Source organism: Sorghum bicolor, chromosome 2, assembly GCF_000003195.3.
Source record: "Sorghum bicolor cultivar BTx623 chromosome 2, Sorghum_bicolor_NCBIv3, whole genome shotgun sequence".
In the NCBI taxonomy this organism is placed as follows: Eukaryota; Viridiplantae; Streptophyta; class Magnoliopsida; order Poales; family Poaceae; genus Sorghum; species Sorghum bicolor.
In genome coordinates, this window is record NC_012871.2 from 75,672,122 (window position 1) to 75,696,036 (window position 23,915).

At 43.8% G+C, this 23,915-nt stretch overlaps 3 protein-coding genes across 11 annotated transcripts; all 3 read right to left on the reverse strand.

Moving 5' to 3' along the window:
* On the reverse strand, window positions 696-3,231 carry LOC8074406 (tRNA dimethylallyltransferase 9). 2 transcript variants are annotated; one of them, XM_021453915.1, is made up of 2 exons: window positions 2,796-3,231; window positions 696-2,400 (listed from the first exon to the last, which is right to left on the reverse strand). In XM_021453915.1, exon 2 carries the CDS (start codon window positions 2,380-2,382, stop codon window positions 1,045-1,047), a length of 1,338 nt encoding a protein of 445 aa, XP_021309590.1. In that variant the 5' UTR covers window positions 2,383-2,400; window positions 2,796-3,231; the 3' UTR covers window positions 696-1,044. The 2 variants fall into 2 exon arrangements, with proteins under 2 accessions (XP_021309590.1, XP_002463348.2); XM_002463303.2 differs by having other exon boundaries at window positions 2,600-3,231.
* On the reverse strand, window positions 3,371-5,952 carry LOC110432872 (superoxide dismutase [Cu-Zn] 2). 3 transcript variants are annotated; one of them, XM_021453923.1, is made up of 8 exons: window positions 5,788-5,952; window positions 5,141-5,225; window positions 4,948-5,049; window positions 4,752-4,847; window positions 4,554-4,585; window positions 4,374-4,449; window positions 3,779-3,832; window positions 3,371-3,620 (listed from the first exon to the last, which is right to left on the reverse strand). In XM_021453923.1, the coding sequence occupies exons 2-8, from the start codon at window positions 5,211-5,213 to the stop codon at window positions 3,598-3,600; spliced, it is 456 nt and encodes a 151-aa protein (XP_021309598.1). In that variant the 5' UTR covers window positions 5,214-5,225; window positions 5,788-5,952; the 3' UTR covers window positions 3,371-3,597. The 3 variants fall into 3 exon arrangements, with proteins under 3 accessions (XP_021309598.1, XP_021309599.1, XP_021309597.1); XM_021453924.1 differs by having other exon boundaries at window positions 5,729-5,948; XM_021453922.1 differs by having other exon boundaries at window positions 5,141-5,452; window positions 5,788-5,933.
* LOC8074407 (protein NETWORKED 3A) lies at window positions 7,332-10,090 on the reverse strand. 6 transcript variants are annotated; one of them, XM_021453921.1, is made up of 3 exons: window positions 9,885-10,090; window positions 8,919-9,034; window positions 7,332-8,413 (listed from the first exon to the last, which is right to left on the reverse strand). In XM_021453921.1, the coding sequence occupies exons 2-3, from the start codon at window positions 9,010-9,012 to the stop codon at window positions 7,668-7,670; spliced, it is 840 nt and encodes a 279-aa protein (XP_021309596.1). In that variant the 5' UTR covers window positions 9,013-9,034; window positions 9,885-10,090; the 3' UTR covers window positions 7,332-7,667. The 6 variants fall into 6 exon arrangements, with proteins under 6 accessions (XP_021309596.1, XP_021309592.1, XP_021309595.1 ...); XM_021453917.1 differs by having other exon boundaries at window positions 9,890-10,089; XM_021453920.1 differs by lacking the exon at window positions 9,885-10,090 and adding an exon at window positions 9,722-9,846.

A 23,915-nucleotide genomic window follows, 5' to 3' on the forward strand; every position in this document is an offset into this window, starting at 1 on the left:
TTTAAAGTTTACTGGGAGTACTGTACCTGCACGGTTCATGTGACATTTAAACAGACTTGATTTGTGACACTTTTTGTGCATGTTGGCTGCATGATTAGGTTAGCCCACCAACTATTATACCCCAGCAAGCTCTAATAATTGTGTAGGTCCAGTCTGACAGCATCCTGCAGCTACCATGAATCGAGCAGCTCCTTTGGAGCTTCATTCCACATCCAGATAGCTAGCAAAATGATCTCACTGTCTAGTCACAGAACAAATTACCAATGCAGTTTATAGGCAGGTAAAATACTCCTGCAAAAGCGAGAACATCATACTTGCTTACCAATTATCTTAGAGGTGCGTGCATCCTATGTTTCTTATTTAACAGACATTACCAAATCAATAGACCGTGCTGAGACGTGCACAGAATGTGCAAGATATGGGGAAGAAGAATGTCAGTACATACCAGGGATCACGACCCATTGAGCAGTCCAGTGACAGAAAATTCCACCTTCAGCATCTGTATGCAATCAGGGAAGATTACATATGATCATATCCCAATGAAGCCTCTTCCTTTTAAGATTACATTTGGAAATATGTATAATGATTAAGGGAAAAATAAGTTTGGGTTCATCATTCAAAATATAGGAAATCTCAGAGCACCCAAAACTTCCATGCTCTTGACATGCACACATCCTGCTTCTCCTAGTAACCTCTACTTAAAAGTTTGGCTTTGCATTTCTTCTGTAACCAGTACAGAACAAATAATCAAACATGTACTGTCTTAGACTGCTCAACTAGTATATCAGACTTTTGCCAGACTGAGGTGAGAAAGCAGCATCCTTTGACAAAAATACCAATGGCGGACAGCTTAAGCAGCTGCAATGACACCAAAGAAGAAATATGACTTTTCATTCCATTGAAACAATTTGAAAAGGCATTTTCACTATGATTGAAAACAAAATTGAAACCAATAAAATAAATTCCTGTGCTATTGTGTATTGCTCTAAAAACCTCATGTGCTCATTGGTCAGCACCCAAAAGCTGGAAGATTCAGGCTACACTTCATTTGCCCTGCGTTCTCCTGATCCAATTCAAAACGTGAGAGCAGTCATCATCCCCACGGAATACCCTGTTCTCTGAGCGATAGGTTTTGAGATCACGACTTTCGAGCATGCAACTTTCTCTTTTCATTTCAAGTGATTCGGGAACCATCCTTGGACTGCAGCCATGGTAAGCATCACAGATAAATTGAACAATCACCTCAAATGGTTGTGAGGCATTGACCCACTGGTAGATCTTCTCATTGCGGAACCAGGTAATTTGTCGCCTTGCAAAGTTCCTTGATGTACTCTTAAACTTGGCCAGAAATTCAAGGAACTCCTGTGTGGTGCTTTCACCTCCGTTCTGCCTACAGTGCATCAGGTACTCCATGGCTTGCTTGTAACCAATGGCACGAGTTGCAGAGTTGACATGTGGATGCAAACCAATATCAAGCAGCCACGAGGCTTCTGAAAGTAAGCCACATGTGTCAACCAGCATTTCTTCACACCTCAAATCAATTGATCGGTACAGTTCCAAGCGTGGGCATGCAAGGAAAATACAGAAGAAGTCATAATCCATATTCCTGGCTTCACAGCTCCCTCCAGCAGAGACCTCAGTGTCATGCTGTTCACAAAACGTATTGTATGGTAAGGTGAAAGCAGATGGAGGGGAACCTGATGATCTAATAACCTCAAGGCTGCGACTCAATCTCTTCCAGTTATTCACAGACAAGTCTCGAGCTTTGGGGTCACCAGCCCGGACCACTAGCTCTACTGCTTCCTCCCACTGGCCACTCTCCCGAAAACTGACGAGCTCAGACCACACAGCTGAAGTGATGTCCATGGATGACTGTGGAACATTTGGCTTGCCATACATGTACCACCGTAAGTAGAGCCCAGTCCCTCCTGCAACAACAGGCACTCGCCCTCTGTCAAGAACATCCTGCGTCGCTCTCCGGGCATCGCGAAAGAAGGCTCCAACCGAGTAATCATCGGATGCATGCAGTATGTCGATCAAGTGGTGTGGCACCATGCCCATCTCCGTCGCGGATGGTTTGGCGGAACCAACATCAAGGCCGCGGTAGACTTGCACAGAGTCCGCGCTGATGATCTCTCCCCCGAGCCTCCTGGCCACCTCCAACGCAAGCCTGCTCTTCCCAGCACCGGTAGGGCCCGAGATGACAATGACCATATCCTTCTTCCTTTGATGATTCGGAGCCAGAGAGGCGGTTGCCGCCACGGTGATCTTCTTTGCGGAGCGGAAAGATGAGGGCGACCTGTTCTGCGAACACAGGACAGGCCAGGTTGTCCAGACGGCGCGCCGCACGGCTCCAAGCTGTGGCCTCATTTCACAGCACATGACAGGAAACGAGAGTGCCTGCCAAAGATGTAGAGGGATTTTAGAGTACAGTACAACATGGTTCGAGTCTTCGAGATGAAAAATCGCAGCTGTGTACTGGTACCCAGGGCGCTGTTACGCTCTGGACAGAAAAATTGCCCAAACAGTGGGTAGCAGAGGGCTAGGCATTTTATCGAACAAATACAGGACGCAACCAGTGGGTCAAATCGAACTGTACCTATGCGGATTGTGGAGTGGAGGCCTGTTTGGGCATCCTGAGCGGTGAGCGCTGAGGGCCAAATGGGCGTCTATGGGGACTGAGGAGCGGAGGCGACGGTGACCTCCCACACACACACACGGTGCGAGTCGGCAAGGTTGCTCTCAGTAACACTAACACGGGCAGCTGGACAACCAGAATCGAGCTGGTAACTAACCAATCCAGTTGAGTTTTGGCACCTCCACCTCTCCTCCGTCGGCCGTGAACCGTCAGGACAGGCGACGCTCCCCTAGTCCCCTGCCGCCGTCCGCCGGTCACTGTGTGCCTGGTGCTGGGCTGCTGGGCGGAGGGAAGAAGGTCTCGCTCTGGCAGGTCGCATTGGATTCGGAGGACATCCCACGGGCCCATTGTTCCTTTCAGATCATCCCACATCCACCAAATTGGCCTGAAGAAGAAAACGGCCCATCAGGCCCACTCCGGTGCCCGATGCCACTCACCGTAGTCGACTCGAACAGCAAGTAAATTATCTGGACAGTGTTTTTCTCCATCCCAAAAAAAGCCAGTTCTTACATCGAAATAGTTTGTGCGTATTTTTCCGCCACCCAACTTTTTTTCATCGACGTGACCATTGTTTGAATTTTAATATTAGCAACGGCCATCTACATGTCATGTTTACGCCGGCTTTTCATACTCTCTGACTATCTGATTTGTTGATTATATTGTATCCATTCTTTCACGGGTCAAATCTGGCAATAGGCCAATACAACACCTCGAGGGAATTACTTCTGGTAGTGCTCTAACTTATACGGGAGAGCTCATCATATAAAAAACAAGCATTTGTTGGAACCACCACTTAAGGAGATGTGCAATATTGTTCATATGCAAAATGACATGTGCTCTGATCATGGATCAGGCGCTTATTTGGAGTAACCAAATTGTGGAGCCAATTAATACAAGGGAAATGGAACAGCATCTCCTGAGGTGCTCGCTTCGATGGTGTTTGCCTCGGAGGTTAACACCTAACCTTGGAGCCCAATGATACCTGAAACGATGAGGTAAGTGCGGATAAGATATGTGTATTTCTAACAACGGAAATCCACCATGTTGTGTTGTGATAAATAAATCGAGCCACATTACATACAGAGCTCAACAACAGTGGATTAAACCAGGATACATAGAAGATTCCGCCATATAACTTACCACACGCAACACGTCCGCCAGCATTTCCGGTGCTCTTGCTAAGCTCATGTCCACCTAGTGAACCAGAGCATTGTTAAATGAACACCTTTTATATAGGATTGATTTGTATAGCAATCATACATAGTTAGAAACAATGAGTGTCCAAAAATCAGCACAAAAGTGCTGCCTAAAAGACGCTTACTGATAAACACTAGTTGACTCAACAAACTTTTGTTTAACAAGAAATGTCCATATGAAACAATTGATAACCAGACTCAAATAGTATTACATTCAGAAAGCAGTAAAAATCAAGAAAACTCTCCCTAACACAGTATTGTGTCCACCTTTTATGTCTGCCATCATTACATAAACTAACTGATTGGCAACACATTTATCCAAAAGCATGTGAAAATAGTTTGCAAAGCGAGGGAAATGCAGCAAAGGCTAGATACCCCCCAAATTTTCACATTACCTCAAATATTGTGTTTGTTATCTACTCTATAAAGGATAGTGCAAACATACAAACAGCATAACAGAAACTGCTCTAGAGAAACCATACAGATCTGACAAAGACCAAGCCACGAAATTCATGATCCAAGTGTTTACTGAGAATTACCCTTGCCAAGGTCATCCGGGTCAGCATGGACAACTACAGCCCGGCCAATGATTGAGTGTGGCCCAGTGAGAGGGATCTGCCGTTCAAATATGGGTTCCATGTCAAATGAACAAGTTCAAACCAAAATGCAAAGGAAACAGACAACATGGTTACTACTTAGAGAAAGTGAGTATCTCTTACCTGGCTGTCAGTAATATTGACATTAACAACACCTGGGAAGCCAACGAGTAAATTGTCAGTGGGATTATGCGCTGCAGCCTCAGTGGAGCAAATTATTTTTGAAAATAAAGAAATCTACTGTTTTGAGCCAACTATTATAAAGGTTTCTCCAGTACTACAAATGAAGCAAACAGGCAAAAGGCAGTGAGACAAAAATACCATCCTCTCCTGCTGTCACATTCCCAAGATCACCGGCATGGCGGTTCTCATCTTCAGGTGCGCCATGCTCCTTACCAGCAGGATTGAAGTGTGGCCCTAAAGCACAAAACAATTTCACCCATAAGCACATCACAATCAACTTGCCCTGATCACACACACACACACACATAACACAGTAAAGAGATGCAGTAGGTACCAGTCGACATGCAGCCGTTGGTGGTGTCACCAAGCGCGTGCACATGGAACCCATGGAGCCCCGGCTTGAGGCCAGAGATACTTCCAGTCACTGTGGTCGGACCTAAGCATGAACCAGATACTCTCATTACCAACCAACCAATGAATGTGCACAGGGATCTTCATCATAAGTCAAAACATGTGAAGGGAATTACCGTCTCCCTCTTGGGAAAAGAAGATGGTGCCCTTGACATCAGGGCCAGCGAGGACAGCAACTCCCTTCACCATTTTCTCTGTGATCTGCCACCAAAACCCCAAAGGAATAAAATTCATCTCATTAGTAGGCTAAGAGGACATGCCGGCGAGCTATTAGGAAGTGCAGAAGAATCAAAGCCCAGAAGCATCTGTAGTCAGAATACTGTAGCTGAATGCTTCACTGCATAATAAGTCAACGCAGCCTATGTCCATTCAGTCAGTATGCTGCCGCACTAGGATTAGCAACACGCTAATACTAAGCATCAACAGACCTGTTACACAATCAAACACAAATTATGTGTACGCTGTAGGCAATACTACTACCGCCAATCTACACAGTAAACCCAGATCTTCTATCCAACTGATGTACATAAATAAATCTACAAGTAACTCGAATACACCCAGAAATCCGGTACCACACACGAACTGAAGAGCAACAGATCCGGCTAATCCGGCAGAATCGGCGACCACGGATATACAGTCAAAGAGAAGCGACTATATAGAACCCTAATCAGGATACGGGTTTACTGCAGATGAGAAGGGCGCACCTACAGACGAAACGACGAAGAACCCTAGGTTTGGTTCGAGTGATTGATCGATACGATACCTCAGGCGACCCCCGGCGCGAGATGAGATGGGAGAAGAAGAGAGCCCTGCTCCTGTGGAATGGAAGACTCGCGAACCGAGGACTGACAGCCCAATTGGACTGGAAGCGCCTTAAATAAAATTGTCAGCGGCGGCTTGCAGGCTGACTGGCTGAGGCTACCTGACGCAGCTAGATCACCACCTACCACCCATACTTTATAATTTTGTATTTTTTTTAATTGAACTGACACCTATTACTCCATTTATTTTATCCGGCGGTGTAAGTAATTCTCGTTTTTAGATGATAATATATATATATATATATATATAAAACATTTGCAAACCAGATAGGTAAGTGGTAGGAGTGTATTAAACTAAAATCACAAACTGTATTTTCATAATAAATATATTTAAAGGCATAATGTTGATACTATTTCTATATACATTTAATTAAACTTTTTTGAAAAAGTTAATTGGTTTAAATATAAATTTGGAGAAAGAAAGTATTATAGTAAAAACTTGAGAGGTTTTCTTTTTAGCAACCCAAAATGAGAGGTACAGACTTGCTGCGAACCTGACAATGGTTTGGGTTAAAACGGGTTTTTGGTTTGGTTTTACTTTTGGGCTGTATTGGTTTGGATTGAAACATGCTAAAAAGGCTGTTGGGCCAGTTTGGTTTGGGCCCTATTAAAGTGGGCTGAACTGGTTTGGCTGTAAATAATAGAGTTTACAATATTTTTTTATTCTATCTATTTATTTTTTGCTTTTGTTTATGGCTAAATATAAACAATAGCATGAGGTGTCGGTGAAATAGTGGGTTGGAAATGTATTTTAATGGGTCTAGCGCATAAGTGGTATGGTTTGGTGTGGATGATTGAAGTCATGGTCTAATTTGGTTTGGATTTGACTTTCACATAATATATATATGTTTTGGATTGGTGTGGGTTTAGTTTGGATCTCAGCCCGGTTTGCGAGTGCCGAAGGGTTGGCACGCTGGAGGTCCGCCACCGCTGCTTCTTGTTGGCCCAGCTTACTGTTGCCGTATTTTTTAAAGAGGTGGGCTGGAGTTGCTCTAAAACAAGTTGTTTTAGACAAGATTTAGATCAAATATTGGAAATATAAATTATTAATAATATTTAAATTGTTGAGTTTGGAAATATGAAAAACATAAACAGAAAGTCATAGTTAGACTTTAGAGACCGTGTCATTGTCCAAAACGACCTATGTTATGGAGGGAGTGAGTACTGTAGTAAGTGTGTAATGATAACGGCAAAAGGATGAATGAGATCGACGTCGTCGTCCGACTCCTCATTTCAAGCCTATGTCGAGAACGACAATGAGAACAATAATGTGTTGGTGCAGGAACCAGGTGAGTGGCTTCATATACAGAGGTGAAAGATTCAACAGCAGGCAGCATCTGCTGGTTTGCTCGATCCACAAACTATTAGAACCCTAATTAGGATTTCGTGGTTTCTGTGCACCTCAGGCGAAAGGTCTCAACTCTCGACTTGGCAGCTTTCTGCAAAGGTGCTAGCTCTAATCTTCATGACAGGAAGACAATACGGCAACACAAAAGAATACTTAACTATACTCCATGTATAATTAACGCCATCATACAAACATGCATCCATATTGGCTAATAAATATTTAACTACAATTAACTACTACGGCGGTAGCGGTAAATACAGGTGCAAAGCACCACCAGTCAAAACGAGTGCTCCCTCCAATTTAGCTGCTATAAACCTGAGAAATCAGACTGGGGAGGGTCACCGATGCTATCCTATATGCACATTACTCACCTACTACAAATGCATATATCATGATCAACTACATGCTGTTATGCTGTCTCACTTCACGATTCCATCCTGCAGCGCCTTGTCATCAGGTGACACAATCTGAGGCTCAGAGCGCGACGATGGGGCCCGTATGCCTGCAGTGTGCGGTGAAGAGCCTCGGGGAGAAGAGGCTCCTGGCCACCTTCCTGAGATCGAACGCCGCCGCGCGGGGCGCAGATGAGGAATGCTTGGACGATGACCCCCTGGCGATGTGCTCGCGCAGCGTCAGGTTCTCCTGCCTCATCACGTCCATGGACGACGCCAGCTGCCTGATCACCTCCCTCTTCTCCTCGTCCTTCCCGGCCAGCTCCGCCCTGAGCGCCGCCGCGTTCTCCTCGGCCGCCTTCTGCAGCGCCGCGTTCTGCGCCTTGAGACTCTCGATCTCCGCACGCATCTGCTGCTCCGCCTGCTCACGCTCTTGCTGTTGCGACGACGGTTCTGTCTTGATGGTCCCCGCACGCGTCGGCTCTGCTGCCTGCTCTTCCTCGTCTTCTTGCTCGGGGTCATCCACTTCAGACTCCGAATCGTACATGGAGGCCGAGCAGGAAGAGCGAGGCGTGGACTTGCCATTCGTCGACGACGCCTGGGACCGGCTCTGCGTGCAGGAGGACAGGCCGAACACCGTGTGCCGCGTGCCGCTGCTGTGCTTCAGCAGGTCGTACTGCTCCGCCAGGGAGCGGTGCGTGCGGTACAGGTCGCCCAGCATGTCCACCAGCACCGGCCGCTTCTTGTAGTACATCTCAGCGCGCTGGGCAAAGGAGTCCGCGTCTTGGTCGATCAGCTTCAGCATTTGCTTCGTCTTGTCATCCAGCTCTGAGATCAATGGGATGGGAAGGGACAAACACAACGACCTCGTCAGTAAGCAAGAATTCTGAATGCAGTAGAATTCCCAAAAGCCTTAAAGATAACTACAGGACAGAATAACAATGTTATAAATCCCCATGCTGTCATGTAAAGTAGAGTGCAAAAATGCAGTAGATAGATGTTATAGTTTGCTATAATGATTCAGATAACACTAAATCAACCAGGGTGGATTGTCAAGACGATCAACTGATCATTAGACAAGTTTCCAGTTAAGCTGAAAATGGAATTTGCTATAATTCACTGAAAACTTCATGTACTTCATCACGGCATAACTGATAAAACAAATAAATACTAGTATAATAGTATTAGCATTTAGATTTAGAGAAAATAATTATTGCATGACAATAATACAAGAAAAACATGCTGATGAAATAAGTTCTGCATACAGAATGACGACAGTTCCATATGCTAAAAGGCATAGTAAGAAATGAAAGGCAAGGGAGTGAGGCAAAACCTGAAAGCGTGCTGTTCAGCCATGGAGATGGCCTCGCGAGGTTGTGGCTGTCGAACCACCATGCCTGCGGCAGCTCCTCGCCCTGGTGCACCATCTTGTCTCGTCACTTACCTTACCTGAAGCGTTCACAGAAACCAACAGTGTTACACAAACGGGAGTGTTCCGATGCCAAAAGAAAAGAAAAAAAAAACTATTAGAGCCGACAGAATATATTCGTGATTTCGAAATTTGTTGTGATATTTTCAAGTTAGGAAACAAAAACAGATGCAGGAAAAGAACCGATTGTAGCCTGAAAAATTAAGCTGTTCTATCTCAAGGAAAAGGAAACTTGAAAAAAGGTCATTTTCGATGCACCTTGTGTAGTTCATGTCACGGAACAAATCAGAACTTAAAACAAAAAAAAGTTTTCAGCCTACGAATCCTCAGCCCAGGACTGCTACGATTCGTAAAACTATTGGCATGCCATGCGAACAGTTAAACAGCGGCAGCAGAAGAACAGAGGAGGAGTACGTGTACGTAGCCTGGAGCCCTGAACTAGGTAGGAACTGAATCTGTCTGTCAGTCGATATCGTCCTTGTACTGACTACTGAGAAGCCAAAAATCCTACAGCAGCAGCAAGAACTCCTATGGTGGCACGGCGAACAAACCCAAACGGCCGGCGAAACCCCGAACAGGGCCGAGAAACCAATCGAAGCTCGGGCGCCCGTAAGGCCGTAACAAGGCCGGTGACAGCAATAACAGATTCACCCGCACAATGACGACGACCCCGCCCGATCCCGGCTCCAAGAAAGCAATCGCCTCACCACGCCAATCTGAACCTCCGCAGACGACGGCGCAGCCAGACGAGAGCAGGAGGAAGAAAAAAAAAACAGAGAGTCCGGCAGGCAACCGAAGCGATCGAATCGAGAAGTTAGAGAGAGAGAGAAGGGGGGGGGGGGGGGGGGGACAAGTGGGAACCGCACGCACGGCACCTTGCTGCTTGGTTGCGGGCTGCTGCTCCGTGGCGGAGAGGTTGCCGTTGGGCTAATGGGCTCCTGCTACTGGTGCACCTGGCCGCTCCCCTTCCGCTTGCTTTGAGGATGGCGAAGCGGAGGAAGCGGACAAACCTCTCTCCCGGATTTTCAAATCCTGCCGCTCCACGACGACGGCTCTATGGCTTCGATGAGTCGATGGGGATTGGGAAGGGAGATCTTGCGGGGGAGCCCTCCGAGAAGGACTCTATTTATTTGCCAGGCCGGGGAGTCGCACGCGCCGCGGCCGTGGTGGGATCGCGTTTGGTTTTCTGGGTGTAGTAGGGTGCGGAAAGCGTGTTCAGACTGGGCCATAGGTGCATGGGGTGACTGGCAGGTGGGCTCAGGCGAAGTCAATCCTTCCTGGCCAGTCAGTCTATATCTCGGTAAGCGCTGGGTAGCCAGGAGGAGTAATTATTAATTGAGTAGTCTGGTAAAAAAATTAAGGCTTGTTTAGTTGGTGAAAAATTGTAGGTTTGGCTATTATAGTACTTTTGTTTGTATTTTGATAATTATTGTTTAATTATAGACTAACTAAACTTAAAATATTTATCTCGCAAATTACAGATAAATTGTAAAATTAATTATTTTTTCTCTATATTTAATGCTCTATATATACGTACAAAGTCGATATGACAAAGAATCTTGAAAAATTTTAGAAAATTTTGGGAAGGCCTAAATGGCAGCAGCGCGTATGCTAATATAGTAAGCTGGCTCTAGTAGCAGATTAATTGTAAATAAATCTAATAATGTACTAATAACATATTTGGATTTGTTCAGAAAAATAACATATTTAGATTCACTAGGTTAATAGTTACTAGATAAAACTATTACCAACTATTACTAGTGGATTTAGATAGACTAACTCAACTAATTATCTTTCCATATTATATAATTGTAAAAATTTCAGTTCACTATGTATTTATCTTTCCACCTATTCAGTCTATATAGGCTCCAATTCACAATAAATTTTTCTTCAACTCTGATCTCTACTCACACTGACTATGGTTTTCAAAATCGATGGTTTTCAAAGTTGATCCTGTTCAGTTTGGAAATTATCTCTATCTATCTACACCTCTGAACCGTGCTCCGAACGATAAAAAAAATCAAATTGGGAAAAGGATGGCGCTTAGCCTGCCTACAACTTTGCACGACCAAACTACTGACGATTAAGGGTCACTAACAGCTTTCATGATACTAATAGTTAGCTAGTTAATAGGTCACAATTGATATTAGCTGATATTAGCTAGTTTGGCCTAACTAGTGAAATAATTGTTTCTTGTATACTCAGCTAATAGTTAGCTAAACTTATTAGATATGCATGTTTAGATCCATGAGCTAATTATTAGCAGCTTACTAAGGCACTCCCAATTCAGAAACTATCATAGTTTCTATAGATATTAATTACAGTGTCACCTAATCATTTTGCTAATGTGGCAAGGTAGTTATTGAAAAGAGAGAGAGCAAAAATCATAGAAACCAAGTCTAAGTTAGAAACCATGTCTACATGAGATGTAAGACGTAAAGTGATATGATTGGTTGAGGATAGATAATGAGGCCTTGTTTAGTTTCCAAAAAATTTTGCAAAATTTTTTTCAGATTCTCCGTCACATTGAATCTTTAGACGCATGTATGGAGTATTAAATATAGACGAAAATAAAAACTAATTGCACAGTTTGATCGGAATTGACGAGACGAATCTTTTAAGCTTAGTTAGTCTATGATTGGACAATATTTGTCAAATACAAATGAAAAGTCGATTTCCCAAAAAAATTTGGAACTAAACAAGGCCTGAATGTGATTGGATAAAAAATTATTCTATAAAAACTATCCATTAAAACCATAGTTTCTATATATATAGTCTTTATAGAAATTAATAGGTATAAAAACTACATATAATTTCTAGTATTGGGAGTGCCCTAACTATCATCTTCTTGAGTCAAAACAAAATCTAATAGATGCCAAAAACCTATTAGCAATATAGTGGTACGTGGATCCAAACAATCTCTATAAATAATTAGCTAGCTAACTATTAGAAATAGAAGATCCAACCGGACGTAACATAGGAGAAGCCATCTACAAATTTTATTATATTTTTACAGAAAATTTTGGGTACACACAGACACAGCAAAGCATGTATGGTAAAAGATGTGCCAAAATTTAGAGCAACAACGTAGTGTCATCCAGTTCAGACTCGAGAGAAAATGGAGGAGCGTTTGTGTATGGATTGGCGTTGTTGTCGCTGGCGAGGCCGGACCAGGACTCAGGAGCGCGCTGCCAGTGCCAATGCCAAGGGAACGGAGCAAAGTGCCAACCTGGTCGCTTTCTGAAAGCTCGCTGTCGCGGACCCTGCTGCCTGCCTAGCTTTTTTAAACTAGCCGTTGCAGACTCCCACGTAACGCAATGCTGCTGCGTCCAGTGCAACTGTAGTAAAATATTGCTAAAAAAATCCCTTCAAAAAGTATTGCTAAAAACTAAATTATTGCCCTCTCTATCTATATATATAAAAAAAGTTATTCCACGGTAGGTTTTGAACAAGTCATGCTTTTGAGTTTTCATTGGGTTTACAGGAAATAGTTTAAATATTTTCGTCTCCACAAATAGATTTACTATAAATATATTCTATAATTTATCTAATAATACTTATTTTAGTGTATTTTTTGTAGGGTTGATTAATTAAAAAAATATTTAACTAATCTAGAAAGCAAGAATTTGTTGTATTTTTACGCAGGAGTAAAGTGCAAGGCTAATCTCTACCAATAAATAAAATAAATAAAATTGTCAAACGACGCAAATGTTGCCGAAGCCAAAGGTAGGCCTTGTTTAGTTCTGAAAAGATTTCGGATTTCGGTACTGTAGCACTTTCGTTTGTTTATGACAAATATTATCTAATTATAGACTAATTAGGATCAAAAGATTCGTCTCGCGATTTCCAGCTAAACTGTGTAATTAGTTTTTGCTTTCGTCTATATTTAATGCTTTATGCATGTGCCACAAGATTTGATGTGACGGAAAATCTTAAAATTTTTTTTCTTTTTGGGTGAACTAAAAGCCGTAGTAGTAGCATGGAGCGAGACGGCGGCGACTCCGACGCGCGCGTGTGGTCGGTCACGGTCAGTGGAGTCTGGAGTGGTGTGGCCCAGCACCAGTCAGCACCCGCGCCGCGCGCGCGCCAAGCCGACCGTTGCCTCGCAGCGAGCGAGCTCTGTCCAGTGCAGACTTGCAAACCACAGGCCACGCGCTCCTAGATTTCCTCGGCCTTTCGTCGCCCGCCATTTTTTAATTACTGGTTTCTCTTTTTATTTCTCCTCATCAAGATCAAGATACGATAAAATAATCGAGGACATGCATGGGTACCGTCGGCAACGGCAATCGACTACGACGGTGGCCCCAGCGACAGACAGCGCGACGGTCGACGTCGACGGAGCTAGTCGTATCGTATCGTATCGGCACTGGCCGGTGCTTGTCTTCTCGTTTCCCACCGCCCTAGGTGTGGATTTGGGCATAAGGCCACTCTCAATGCATAGTTTCATGATACAGTTACCAAGACTATAAACTAGGTAACCGAGCCACAGGAGTTTCATGGGGATGAAACTCTTCTCTCATCTGATGAAACTCCTTCATTTAATGACCCTGCCAAGACAACAATTTTGCTTATGTGGCACTCTATTTAATGTGCATGACACTCTCATGAAACATGCATTGAGACTGGCCTAAGAGCAAGGTCAATAATAGAGCCAAGTGCTTGGCTATAAGTCAAATAATTAGAGCCAAGTTATACAATAAGTTGTCTTTTACTTGTCTCTAAAACACATTCTCTTTCTTCTCACAACATTTGCTTTTTGGGTCCACTACTACCTATGTATCCGTACCCAGCTTGGTGCTTAACTAAGAGCCAAGTTATCATCTCTCTCCTCTCTTCTCTCCTCCACATCAGCATTAGCTTGGCTATAAGTCCATAATTGTACCTGCTCTAACGCCCCCAAATGTTCACAGTATGAATAGGACAGTGTCATATCTTATCAACTAAACCAACGAGAGAACTGCTTCGGTACTCTCTTTTTAAAAACTACACACATCTTAAAGCAACCTATCTAATCTAATTAATTAAATATTTTTTAGTTCTTTTCCATTGTCCTGTCTGGGCTCGACCCGTCCCAGCCCATGTCCAGCTCAATTGCAGTCTATACCGTTCTGTTCCGGCACCTTCCATTTCCATGTGCACATGCAATCGGCGGCGGTGCTCCACATCCTCGCCGTAGAAGGACTGCATCAAAGAAAAGCAAAATCCAATCCAATCTACCTCCCTTCATCCTCTTTACTCGGATCTTAGTTTCTCCTTGCGCTGGAAGCCGACAAGTAGTGGACGTTCGGATGGCCATGCATGTTCAGATAGATTAATTAATTACGAGGTTCCATATTAGTCTTTGATCAGTGCCATCGTCGGAGAGCGCCGGCAGCTACGAGGAAACGAAATGAGGACCGAACAAAAGTGGCTGGGCCATGTGGACCGGAGACATAAGTTTGGTCCAAAGTTTGGGCTGGGTTCAGACGGGCGGGCTAGCCCATATATGACTCAGTTGGAAAATAATTAAGAAAATGTTTAATTAATTAGATGTGTTGCTTTAAGATTTGTGTAATTTTTAAAATGAGGTGTACCGGAGCAGTTTCCAACGAATAAAACAAGGGGCACGGCATTCATCTGACTCACTCACCGAGCATCTCAGTTTCGCATGGCTGCGTGGGCACGCAGCAGCCAAACTGCCAAGCAGAAGCAGGCGACTCTTTGTTGTCGATTGCAAATTTGCAAGACAAGAATATTGGTAATTTCCTATTCTCACACAAATCTAAGTTATTGGTACCGGCCTATATTCCTTGCCAAGCATGCGGCAGAATGGTAAATTGATCATGCCATTTTTTTTTTGTGTGTGTCAAGTCGCACAATGAAAATCTTCTTTCTCCTGCTCCCATGCCAATTAAACAAACATTAGTTAGTTTTTTTAATCACATTCATATTTTCATCGATTACATTGTGGATTTAAATTAGAATTGACATACGTACCATCTAAAATTACGTGTTCATGAGCTAAATTTGTTATTCATCGGTATTAGATTCCGAGTGAGTGGTGTAATGACCTCATATGAGTGGTACACATGCTTTCATAGTGGTCCTATGCTTCAAAATTGACGAGCTTCGACACTACTCCGCCATCTTTGTCTTTCTCCGTCACATAATTTTCTGCTATGCTGTTAGAATTATTTTTGTTCCACCGAATGCCGTATTCATTTTTCCGTCTCTAATAAAGAACAGAAGAGAAGAAAAAAGAAAAAAAAAACTAACCAAGGGCGGAAGAACCAAACAAGGGAAAAGAAAAAAATGAATAAGTTAGTTTCTGGAAAGGATCCTGGTTTCATCCAACCAGTCAGGCCGAACCAAATGAGGCCCACTAAACTTTTAGCTCTGTAGGCCTTGAGAGCCCAAAGATGGGCCCAACAAAAATACTGCCAAATGATGCAAAAATAAATAAATAAATACTAATCATAATTAATTTGTGTTGCTCAAAAAACTAATCATAATTATTTCGCCAAAAAATACTGACTTTGCTTATTAGGTAACTTATTAGATTAGATAATTCTTGTAACAAAAAACTTATAGATATATAATGGCTCCAGTCGTGGATTTTCGTCGGCTCCGCCACTATGACAGACAGTCTACGTACGCTCCACCAGAGCGGCGACAGCAAAACGAACACACGAAAAATTAAAAAGGAGCCGGGCCGGGCCTGGCCTCGCCGACGCCGGCCGGCGAAGGTTCCACTTGCACGCACCGCTAGGTCGATCAGTTCGTACGTCGCTGTGCGTCAGTGCGTGGAGAGGAGGCTTCTTGGTGTGTCGGCGACGACGCGCGCATATCACCAACACCATCATCGATCGATCGATCGTCGGTCGGCCACCCAGCGTCGTCGCACGTACGTACGCATGCATGAATAATACAAGAAGAAGCAGCAACACAGGCTCAGTTTCGTTCCATGCATGTCTCTAATTAAGCTGCTGCCCACCACCAATCGAACATCCGATCGAGAGGGCGCGCGCGCGTGTGACGAGAGCCCACAGACGCATGCACCTTGTCGCTAGTTCGTCGCACCGGCCGCCGCCACCACCGGCCGGCTGCTTGCTTGCATTGCATTTGCATCCTCCTCATCCACTCCACGTACCGGCCGGCAACGGCAGCGGGTACGGTGGCCGGCCACGCGTAGCGCAGGCTGAAAACGCAGGGTACCACGCCTAATAAATTAAAAGGCGGCCGGGCCGGCGGGACTCATGGATCGACGACGTAGGGAAGAAGCTAGTAGGTCCAAATGCCATGGGGACCGTACGTACCGACCGAGGAGACAGAAAAAAAGCTTGCGTAGGTAAAGGTTGGCCGGCCGCAGATGGAGGAGGGGGATCTCGCTCGATCATCAGGTCAGGCTGGCCGGCGATCGATCCAGCTCTGTACATCTGCGTGGCATTTCATTTGCCGGCGGGCGGTATATATGCAGTGCAGCGGCGCGGCCCGGCCATCATTCTGTCGTCTCTTAATTTGGACTGCACTCTGGAGAGCTAGCGGCCGGCCGGCGGCAGTGGAGCGCCCACTCGCGAGAGCTGTACGTCGCCCCGCCCGGTGGACAAGCCGCGCATGTTGATGTTGGAGGTTGGAGCGATCGACATTTCTGAACAGTAGTCTTTCGTCAGTGCTATGAAGAACTCCGGTCTGCCAGGAATATAATCGTCTCCTCCCGGCCGGCCAGCAGCTCGATCCACGAGACAGGAGAGAACTAGTACTCTAGCGCGAGGAGGAATCTTCAGCCACTGTTTACCGAGAAACGCACACACACACACACACACATGGCAGCTTTCTAGCTACTGGGTGGTGTGGGTTTGCCGCCGGTTCGTTGTCTGCTGGCTTTCACGCGCGCGGTCACTCACGCGATGACTAGCTAGCCATGACCGTTTTGACGTTGAGAGGCAAGAAAAAGGAAATTAATTAAAGGGGCACGGCCTTGCTAGCTACTAGTCGCTTTTAACTTGCCGCGCAGCCTTGCCTTTCGTGTTGGGCAGGCAAAGCTAGCCAAATCACCACGCACGCTCTCACTTCGTCCACCGGTTTCCACAGAACGTACAAATCAACTATGTTATTATACTCCTATATATATCCTATGTTAACCCGGCCCCCCTAGTAGATTTTTAAGGGTGGCAAAATGGGTAGACCACATCCGAAATATCCGAATGATTGTATATATTCGCATGCATCATCCATGTGTATGTTTCTGAAAAAATCAGCTGCATTGCAGGAGTATGCATGCATGTTAGGCCCGTTATTCATAGCTGCTGTATTACAGCAACCGATCGTAGAGTACGTCCACACCATCGAGTCCGATACATTAATTAATTCATCTGATGTCGCCTTCGCCAACCTACAAGACCGGTACCTTGCTGCCTGCGCCGCTCGTAGCCACACGCGTTCCATCCGTCCCGGTACGTAACGGTTGTTGCAGAACATATCCAAAACCATATATGCTAACCATGCTCGGCCCGGCAGCTTGATCCGATGCGGCTGGCTGAACGTTGATAGATAATTACTCACTCCATTCCAAAATTAACTACTCATCTAAATTCCTCAAAAGAAAAATCCTGAATCTAAAGTACTCATAAGATATATTTTGACTTTAATAGATACATAGTTTTCTAGAAGAAGCTCATAGATGGGATTTACGTGCGTTTGTTTATACTCACAGAAATGAGTGTGTGTGCGTTATGAACGCATGGGTTATACTGTGTAATTATAAAAAAAAAAGATGCTTAGCAAAGTCAATGTATCTAGAAAACCAAGAAATCTTCTATAACTTAGAATTAATGGAGGGAGAGTACACAATAATCTTGCGAGTTAGTGCAGGACTATATATGTACCAAATCTCCCAAAATATGTTTTTGTAATTAAAAGCAAGTATTTTTTTTTGTTGCAGGGGGGGGGGGATTTCCATTACTCGGACGAGGATGAATCGTCAGCAAAGACAAACTGAACTCCGATTATAGGCTAAATCGTCCGCAATTACAGACTGAATCGGCAGCGTGTTGGTAAGAGATATTTTTTGGAAGGAGGATACAAGAGTTATCTTAGCACTACCAGTACATGGGGGAATGAGAAATCTGGCAGCCTGGCATTTTGACAAGAGAGAGGGATGTTTACTCTAAATTAAGAGCGCATACAAGGTGTTCAGATCAGATTCGTAGGAAGAAAAGAGGGGAGGGCTCGGCCTCCAACCCAGACCCAGGTTATCAGTCGATGTGAAAGAAGACATGGGGCTTGAACTGTGCGGGAAAAATCAAACAATTCCTATGGAGGTTCGCCTATAACAACAGTCAAGAGACATGCATGGATATTGATACTCGTTGTGTGGTATGTGGATGCTTAAGGCCTTGTTTGGATGTAGTCGGATTCGCATCACTCCACATGTGTTGGTATGGATTGGAGTGGAACTTGAACTAAATTCCACCCCAATCCACTCCAAGGTAAAGTTAATTTTGCCCTTAAGGGCATATGCCCTCACTCTCCCACCCATTGGATTCGCTTTGAGAAATGTGCAAACACACATCTCAATGCGAAACTGCTTTGAGATGTGTGTTTGCACACTTCTCAATGCGAATCCAATGGGTGGGAGAGTGAGGGCATATGCGCAAAAAACTCCCTCCACTCCAACACATGTGGATTGAGGTGAATTCGACAACATCCAAACAAGGCCTAAATGAGGACGGAGCTCATCTTTTTTTTTCAAGTGCAAAACAATAGAACGAGTCTGGAACATCTTCGGTATGGAAGCAGAGAGATTGTTGTTAGCAGAAAAAGAAACTCAGCCCAAGATGTGATAGAAGCGATCTTGGCATTGTGAGAGGAGCCGAGACTAATATGCTGCTTTATTCTCTGGTTTTGCTGGACAGAGAGAAATAGAATACGTGATGGTGAGCAAGGTAGGAGTCCAAGCTGTTTGGCTCATGGGATCCAAGTATACATGGCTGCATGCATGGAACAAATTAAATCGAGGGAACACTGAGAAGCCAACGAGGCCTGCAAGCACAAGGGCGTGGGAGCGACCGCGCCTCTAGATCATGTCAAAGTTAACTGTGATGTGAATTTTGATCCTCGGTCAGGCTCAGGCGGATGGGGGTGCATCCTTCATGATTCTGATGGTGATGTTGTATTGGAATCACTGCAGGTGAGACAATCGATTGCATTTAGGGAGTTCAGACTGCATGCTATCGATGCAGGCGTCACGCATGTCATCGTTGAGATAGACGCTTTGGCTGTGGCGCAAGCAGTCTATTGCAATACCTATGACCTCAGTGCTATGGCAAACATTGTGGCAGAACTAAGTAGTAGCCTGCTTTCTCTGAATTCAACTCCTGACGAGTCCAGCATCAGCCCTGAGAGATTGCAATAGGGTAGCGCATGTCTTAGCTGATGCTCTAGGAAGTGCTTGCTTTAATTTGTGGACAATGAATAAAAACCAAGTATTGTTAGAAGGGTTGTGGTTATTAAATGGTCAAACATAAAAGCGAAGTGATAATAATTAGGCTATGGGCCAATTTGGCAGAGATCCAATTCTAGCTTTTTTTCGAAAACGGGTTTTTAACCTAATTTTCATTAAGAGGAAGTATGCAAAGTGCTCAAGTTACCCAAGCGATCCACAACGGTGGTGAGAGGGGCAGTGGCAGAGCTAGGAATAATTATGCATAAGGAGAGAGCCAGCCAAAGAGTTTCAACATATGTAAATCTATTTTCTACTAACGGTTGTCTTAGCAAACCGCATGTGAAAATAGATTTTCACATACAGTTCTCAGTTAACCACAAGTACAAATACTAGTGCATTAAAGAATATCCTTCCAATGAATGAAAGGAGGGAGGCGAGAGTTTGGGCCTGGAATGAGTGAAGTTTTTTTAGATAACGGGAATGAGTGAAGTTGACTCAACTGTACGTATATATAAACGTTACTATAAGGGCACATCTATCTATAACTCTTATAATCTTAAACCCCACTAAGTATTTATCTAAGCATACAAGCTATCCACCTAAGCAATGCACTGCTATTAAAATCCACTAAGTAAAACCTCAATAACTATTTATCTTAACATGCAATGTGCTACCACATATATATAATTAAAATCCAATAGCACATATGACAATTGTAGTGTACACGCCAGCAAGACAAATAAGTATAGTCCACATTATCATACTACATAATCCATTAATCCGTAATTCTCGCAGCAAAGCGCGGGGTATGCTCCTAGTTATATTAAAGGAGGTTGGATGTAGATAGAAGGAACGAAAACGCTAGGACGATTTTTTTAGCATTGCTAGGACGATTAATTAATGAAGAACGGGTGTCATGATAGTAATTACTACTCCCTCCGTCCACAAATAAATGCACATCTCGCTTTCCAAAAAGTCAATCTTTTTTAAGTTTGACTAGAAATATATCAAATAATATCAATATTTATATCTATAAATAAGTATATTATAAAAGTATATTTCATGCTCAATCTAATGATATATATTACATATAATAAATAATAGTATATTTATATATATATTTAAAAATATTTGATTTCTCAAAAAAACGAGATATGCACTTATTTATTTGTGGACGGGGGAGTACGTCGTCGAAGCCGAGTCCTACAGTACTACTCCGAATTAAGCCATGTGGCGTATGTGGCACTCAGGATGGGGATGGGATCGGAGGTTGCTGCAACCTCCGATCCATCCTGCATCTGCATGTGAGATAGTATGAGAGAGAGAGATGCATGGCGCGGCGGTCGTGGTCGGAGACAGAGACGGAGACACCACGTACGGACAGGTCGGCATGCCCCGTCAGCCGCACGTTCCGTCCGTCCGTCCGTCCGCTGAATGATCTGAGATCCGATCCGATCCGTCAGCAGAGGAGGTGATGGAGTTGGAGCTGGCCAGAGCCCAGAGGGGGTGCAATGCATGTTCCGCCGATCGATCGAGCTGGCACCCCCGGCCCGGCGGCCGTGTCCGATAGCTATAGATAGGTCCCTATCGAACCATGGGTGACGGGTTTGTTTCTTTTCTTCCGCGCCGCGCGTGGTCCCTGATTATGGGGCCACCACCGCCTGGCTGCAGTCAGCTACCCAGTAGCCATCATTCAGATATCCATCCATCCCAGGCCCCAGCCAGCCAAGGAATGCAATGCAAACAGCCAACCCATCGAGAGTTCGAGATGATAAGCGGCGGCGGCGTCCCTGGCTACTACCCAGAAATCCCATTCAGAGGCTTCAATTCGGTCAATCCGCTCGTCGCTTGCAGAGCTGAGATGGTTGTTTATCAATCACTCGCACCGGAGACGACGTAAATTTTTAGACTCATGCGCAGCCGAACATTCACAAAATTGCTTCCTTGCACTAGCGGGGGTTGGTGATAACTGATAAGCATCTGCAATATAGCTAGACAAGAATGATAGTGCCCGTATGCGTGCAACGGGCTGGACAAGAATGAACGACACGCCTCTCTCTCACACTCTCTGATGATAAGCACTCATCTCATCTCAGTCTATATAGTCGTCGTCTCTATAGCTTAGCTTCTGACTACGGTAGGTGGGGCCATGCATCAACCTGCGGCCAGCCGTCAGCCAGCAAGACAGGGGCCGTGCGGTGCGCTGGCATGCATGGCCGCCGCTCCACTCCATGCATGTCCTCGTTCACCAGTCACGACCCTAGGCAGGCGGCGGTTCACAACAGGCCACAGAGCTTATCACGCCGCCTGCACTAGTGCACATGTCCTCACTTATCACATAACAGGACTACTACGACCAGGGGCGAAGCTAACCCTGGTGCACTGTGTAAAGTAACTTTGGCCTCGTTTAGTTCGTAAAATTTTTTGTTTTAGGGTTCACCCATGCCTACGACTACGAGTTCTTCTGTCCCTGAAAGCTTAATCTGTGCCAGTCAAATTTTTTTAACTTTAACTAATTTTATAGAAAAGAACATCAATATTTATGACATAAAATGAGTATATTATAAAAATAAATTCTATGATAAATCTAATTGTATTAATTTCGAAATATAAATCTTGGCGTTTTTTTCTAGAAATTCGATCAAAATTTAAAAAATTTAACTTATGACAACTCTAAAAATTGAATCTTTCAGAGACAGAGAGAGTAATAGGAGTATACATGCATATCCGCACACACATGCATGCATCTACACACAATCGGCACACGAGCACTACCTTTGCCTCGTTATTACGAGTACAAGTCTACCTCTAAGAGCAACTTCATCGGTTTAAACAAGAAACCATTTGTAAATAAAATCAATTGTAACAATTCTCAGCACATCGTGGATCACTAGTACTCCTTGTGTGCGTCATCTAAAAGCTGAGCGATGGAATCATCAAACCATAAACAGAGACCAATGTCCACTTCCAAAGTGATCAAATCAAACTTATATACTCCCTCCATCCCAATAAAAATTATACACATCTCAAACTTCAAGGAATCAACAGAAATCTTAAGTTCGACTATTTTTTTATATAAATTAGTATTAACATTTCTATCTCAAATAAGTAATTTCCTATGAAAATATATGACATGATTAATCTCGCGTTGTCTATTTGTTCTCACAAATATTAGTAGTTTTTGTATATATTTGGTTCAAACTAAGATTGGTTGACTCCTTAGAGTGCCGAGATGATGTACACTCAAGTGACTAGAACCTCCATAGTGCACCTCTACTGTAGACTCGTCACCCCAATTACCACCTACGGCGCATCAACTAACTCATATACTGTACGTGGCATCAATGTCCAAGTCCATAAAGCAGCCCAAAACTAGACAATAAATTACCACTAGAAATTAAGTAGCCCCAATTACTCACAACCTGCTATAATATAGCGCCAGAAGGTTACCACAACTAGCTACTAAGACCCTAACCTAACAAAAAAACCCAATCCAATCTTGCTCAACCCTAAAATCACAAACCCTAGCTAGAACCCAAAGATCACCATACACCCTAGAAGGATCCTCGTGCCGTGATTAGAACACACACATAAGATTTTGCCAGATCAACTCTTAACTCACCATAGTTTGGGAGTTAGTCATGCTAAACTACATTATTCATGTATACTGACCGCAAGCATAAATACATGTGGCTTACCTCTGCTCTGGGAATTTCGATGAGTTTCTGCAGGTAAAAGGGCTGTTTTTTTTTCCTTTTTGAAAAGTAAACAAGGGGCTAGCTTTGCCTCCGATCCTGGGTACATACGTCCGCTGATGGAGATTCGCCGGGTGTTCGCTGCACGTCGCCGCGCAGGTGATCCGGCCGAAGGAACTGCTAGCAGAGCATATGGCATGGATCTCGCATCTGCTACCGCCCAGGTCACGGCAAGATAGACCAGGTGTAGTCGGAGTACTAAGGGCCTTTTTCTTTTCTTTTACTAAATTTTAGTCATAATATAACACTAATTAAAAAGGAGCTACAATAGTTTAATCCTACTACTAATCACGTAAAAATAGATAAAATAATTTTAGCGAGCTAAAATTTAGCAAGCCAAATAGAACCTAAATATATGCCTCCACGTCATTCTAAGCAAGGTACCTCATCAACCTCGTACAGTACATACTACTCCTACATACTAGTATATATACTGTACGTGCTATATAGTAAAACTTGAGAGAGAGACACCCGGAGAGAGAGAGTTAGTACTCCTTTCATCCCGAATTATAAGTTATTCTAAAGATCTTGGAAAGTCAAAGCATCTCAAATTTGACCAAATTTATATAATAAAATAATAACAATTATAATGCCAACTAAATATTATTAGATTTTTTCTTAATTATATTTTTCTAGTATATACATTTTATTTAATAAAATATTAGTACTTCTTTTTATAATTTTAATCAATCTTGAAAATACTTTGATTTTCCAAGATTTTTA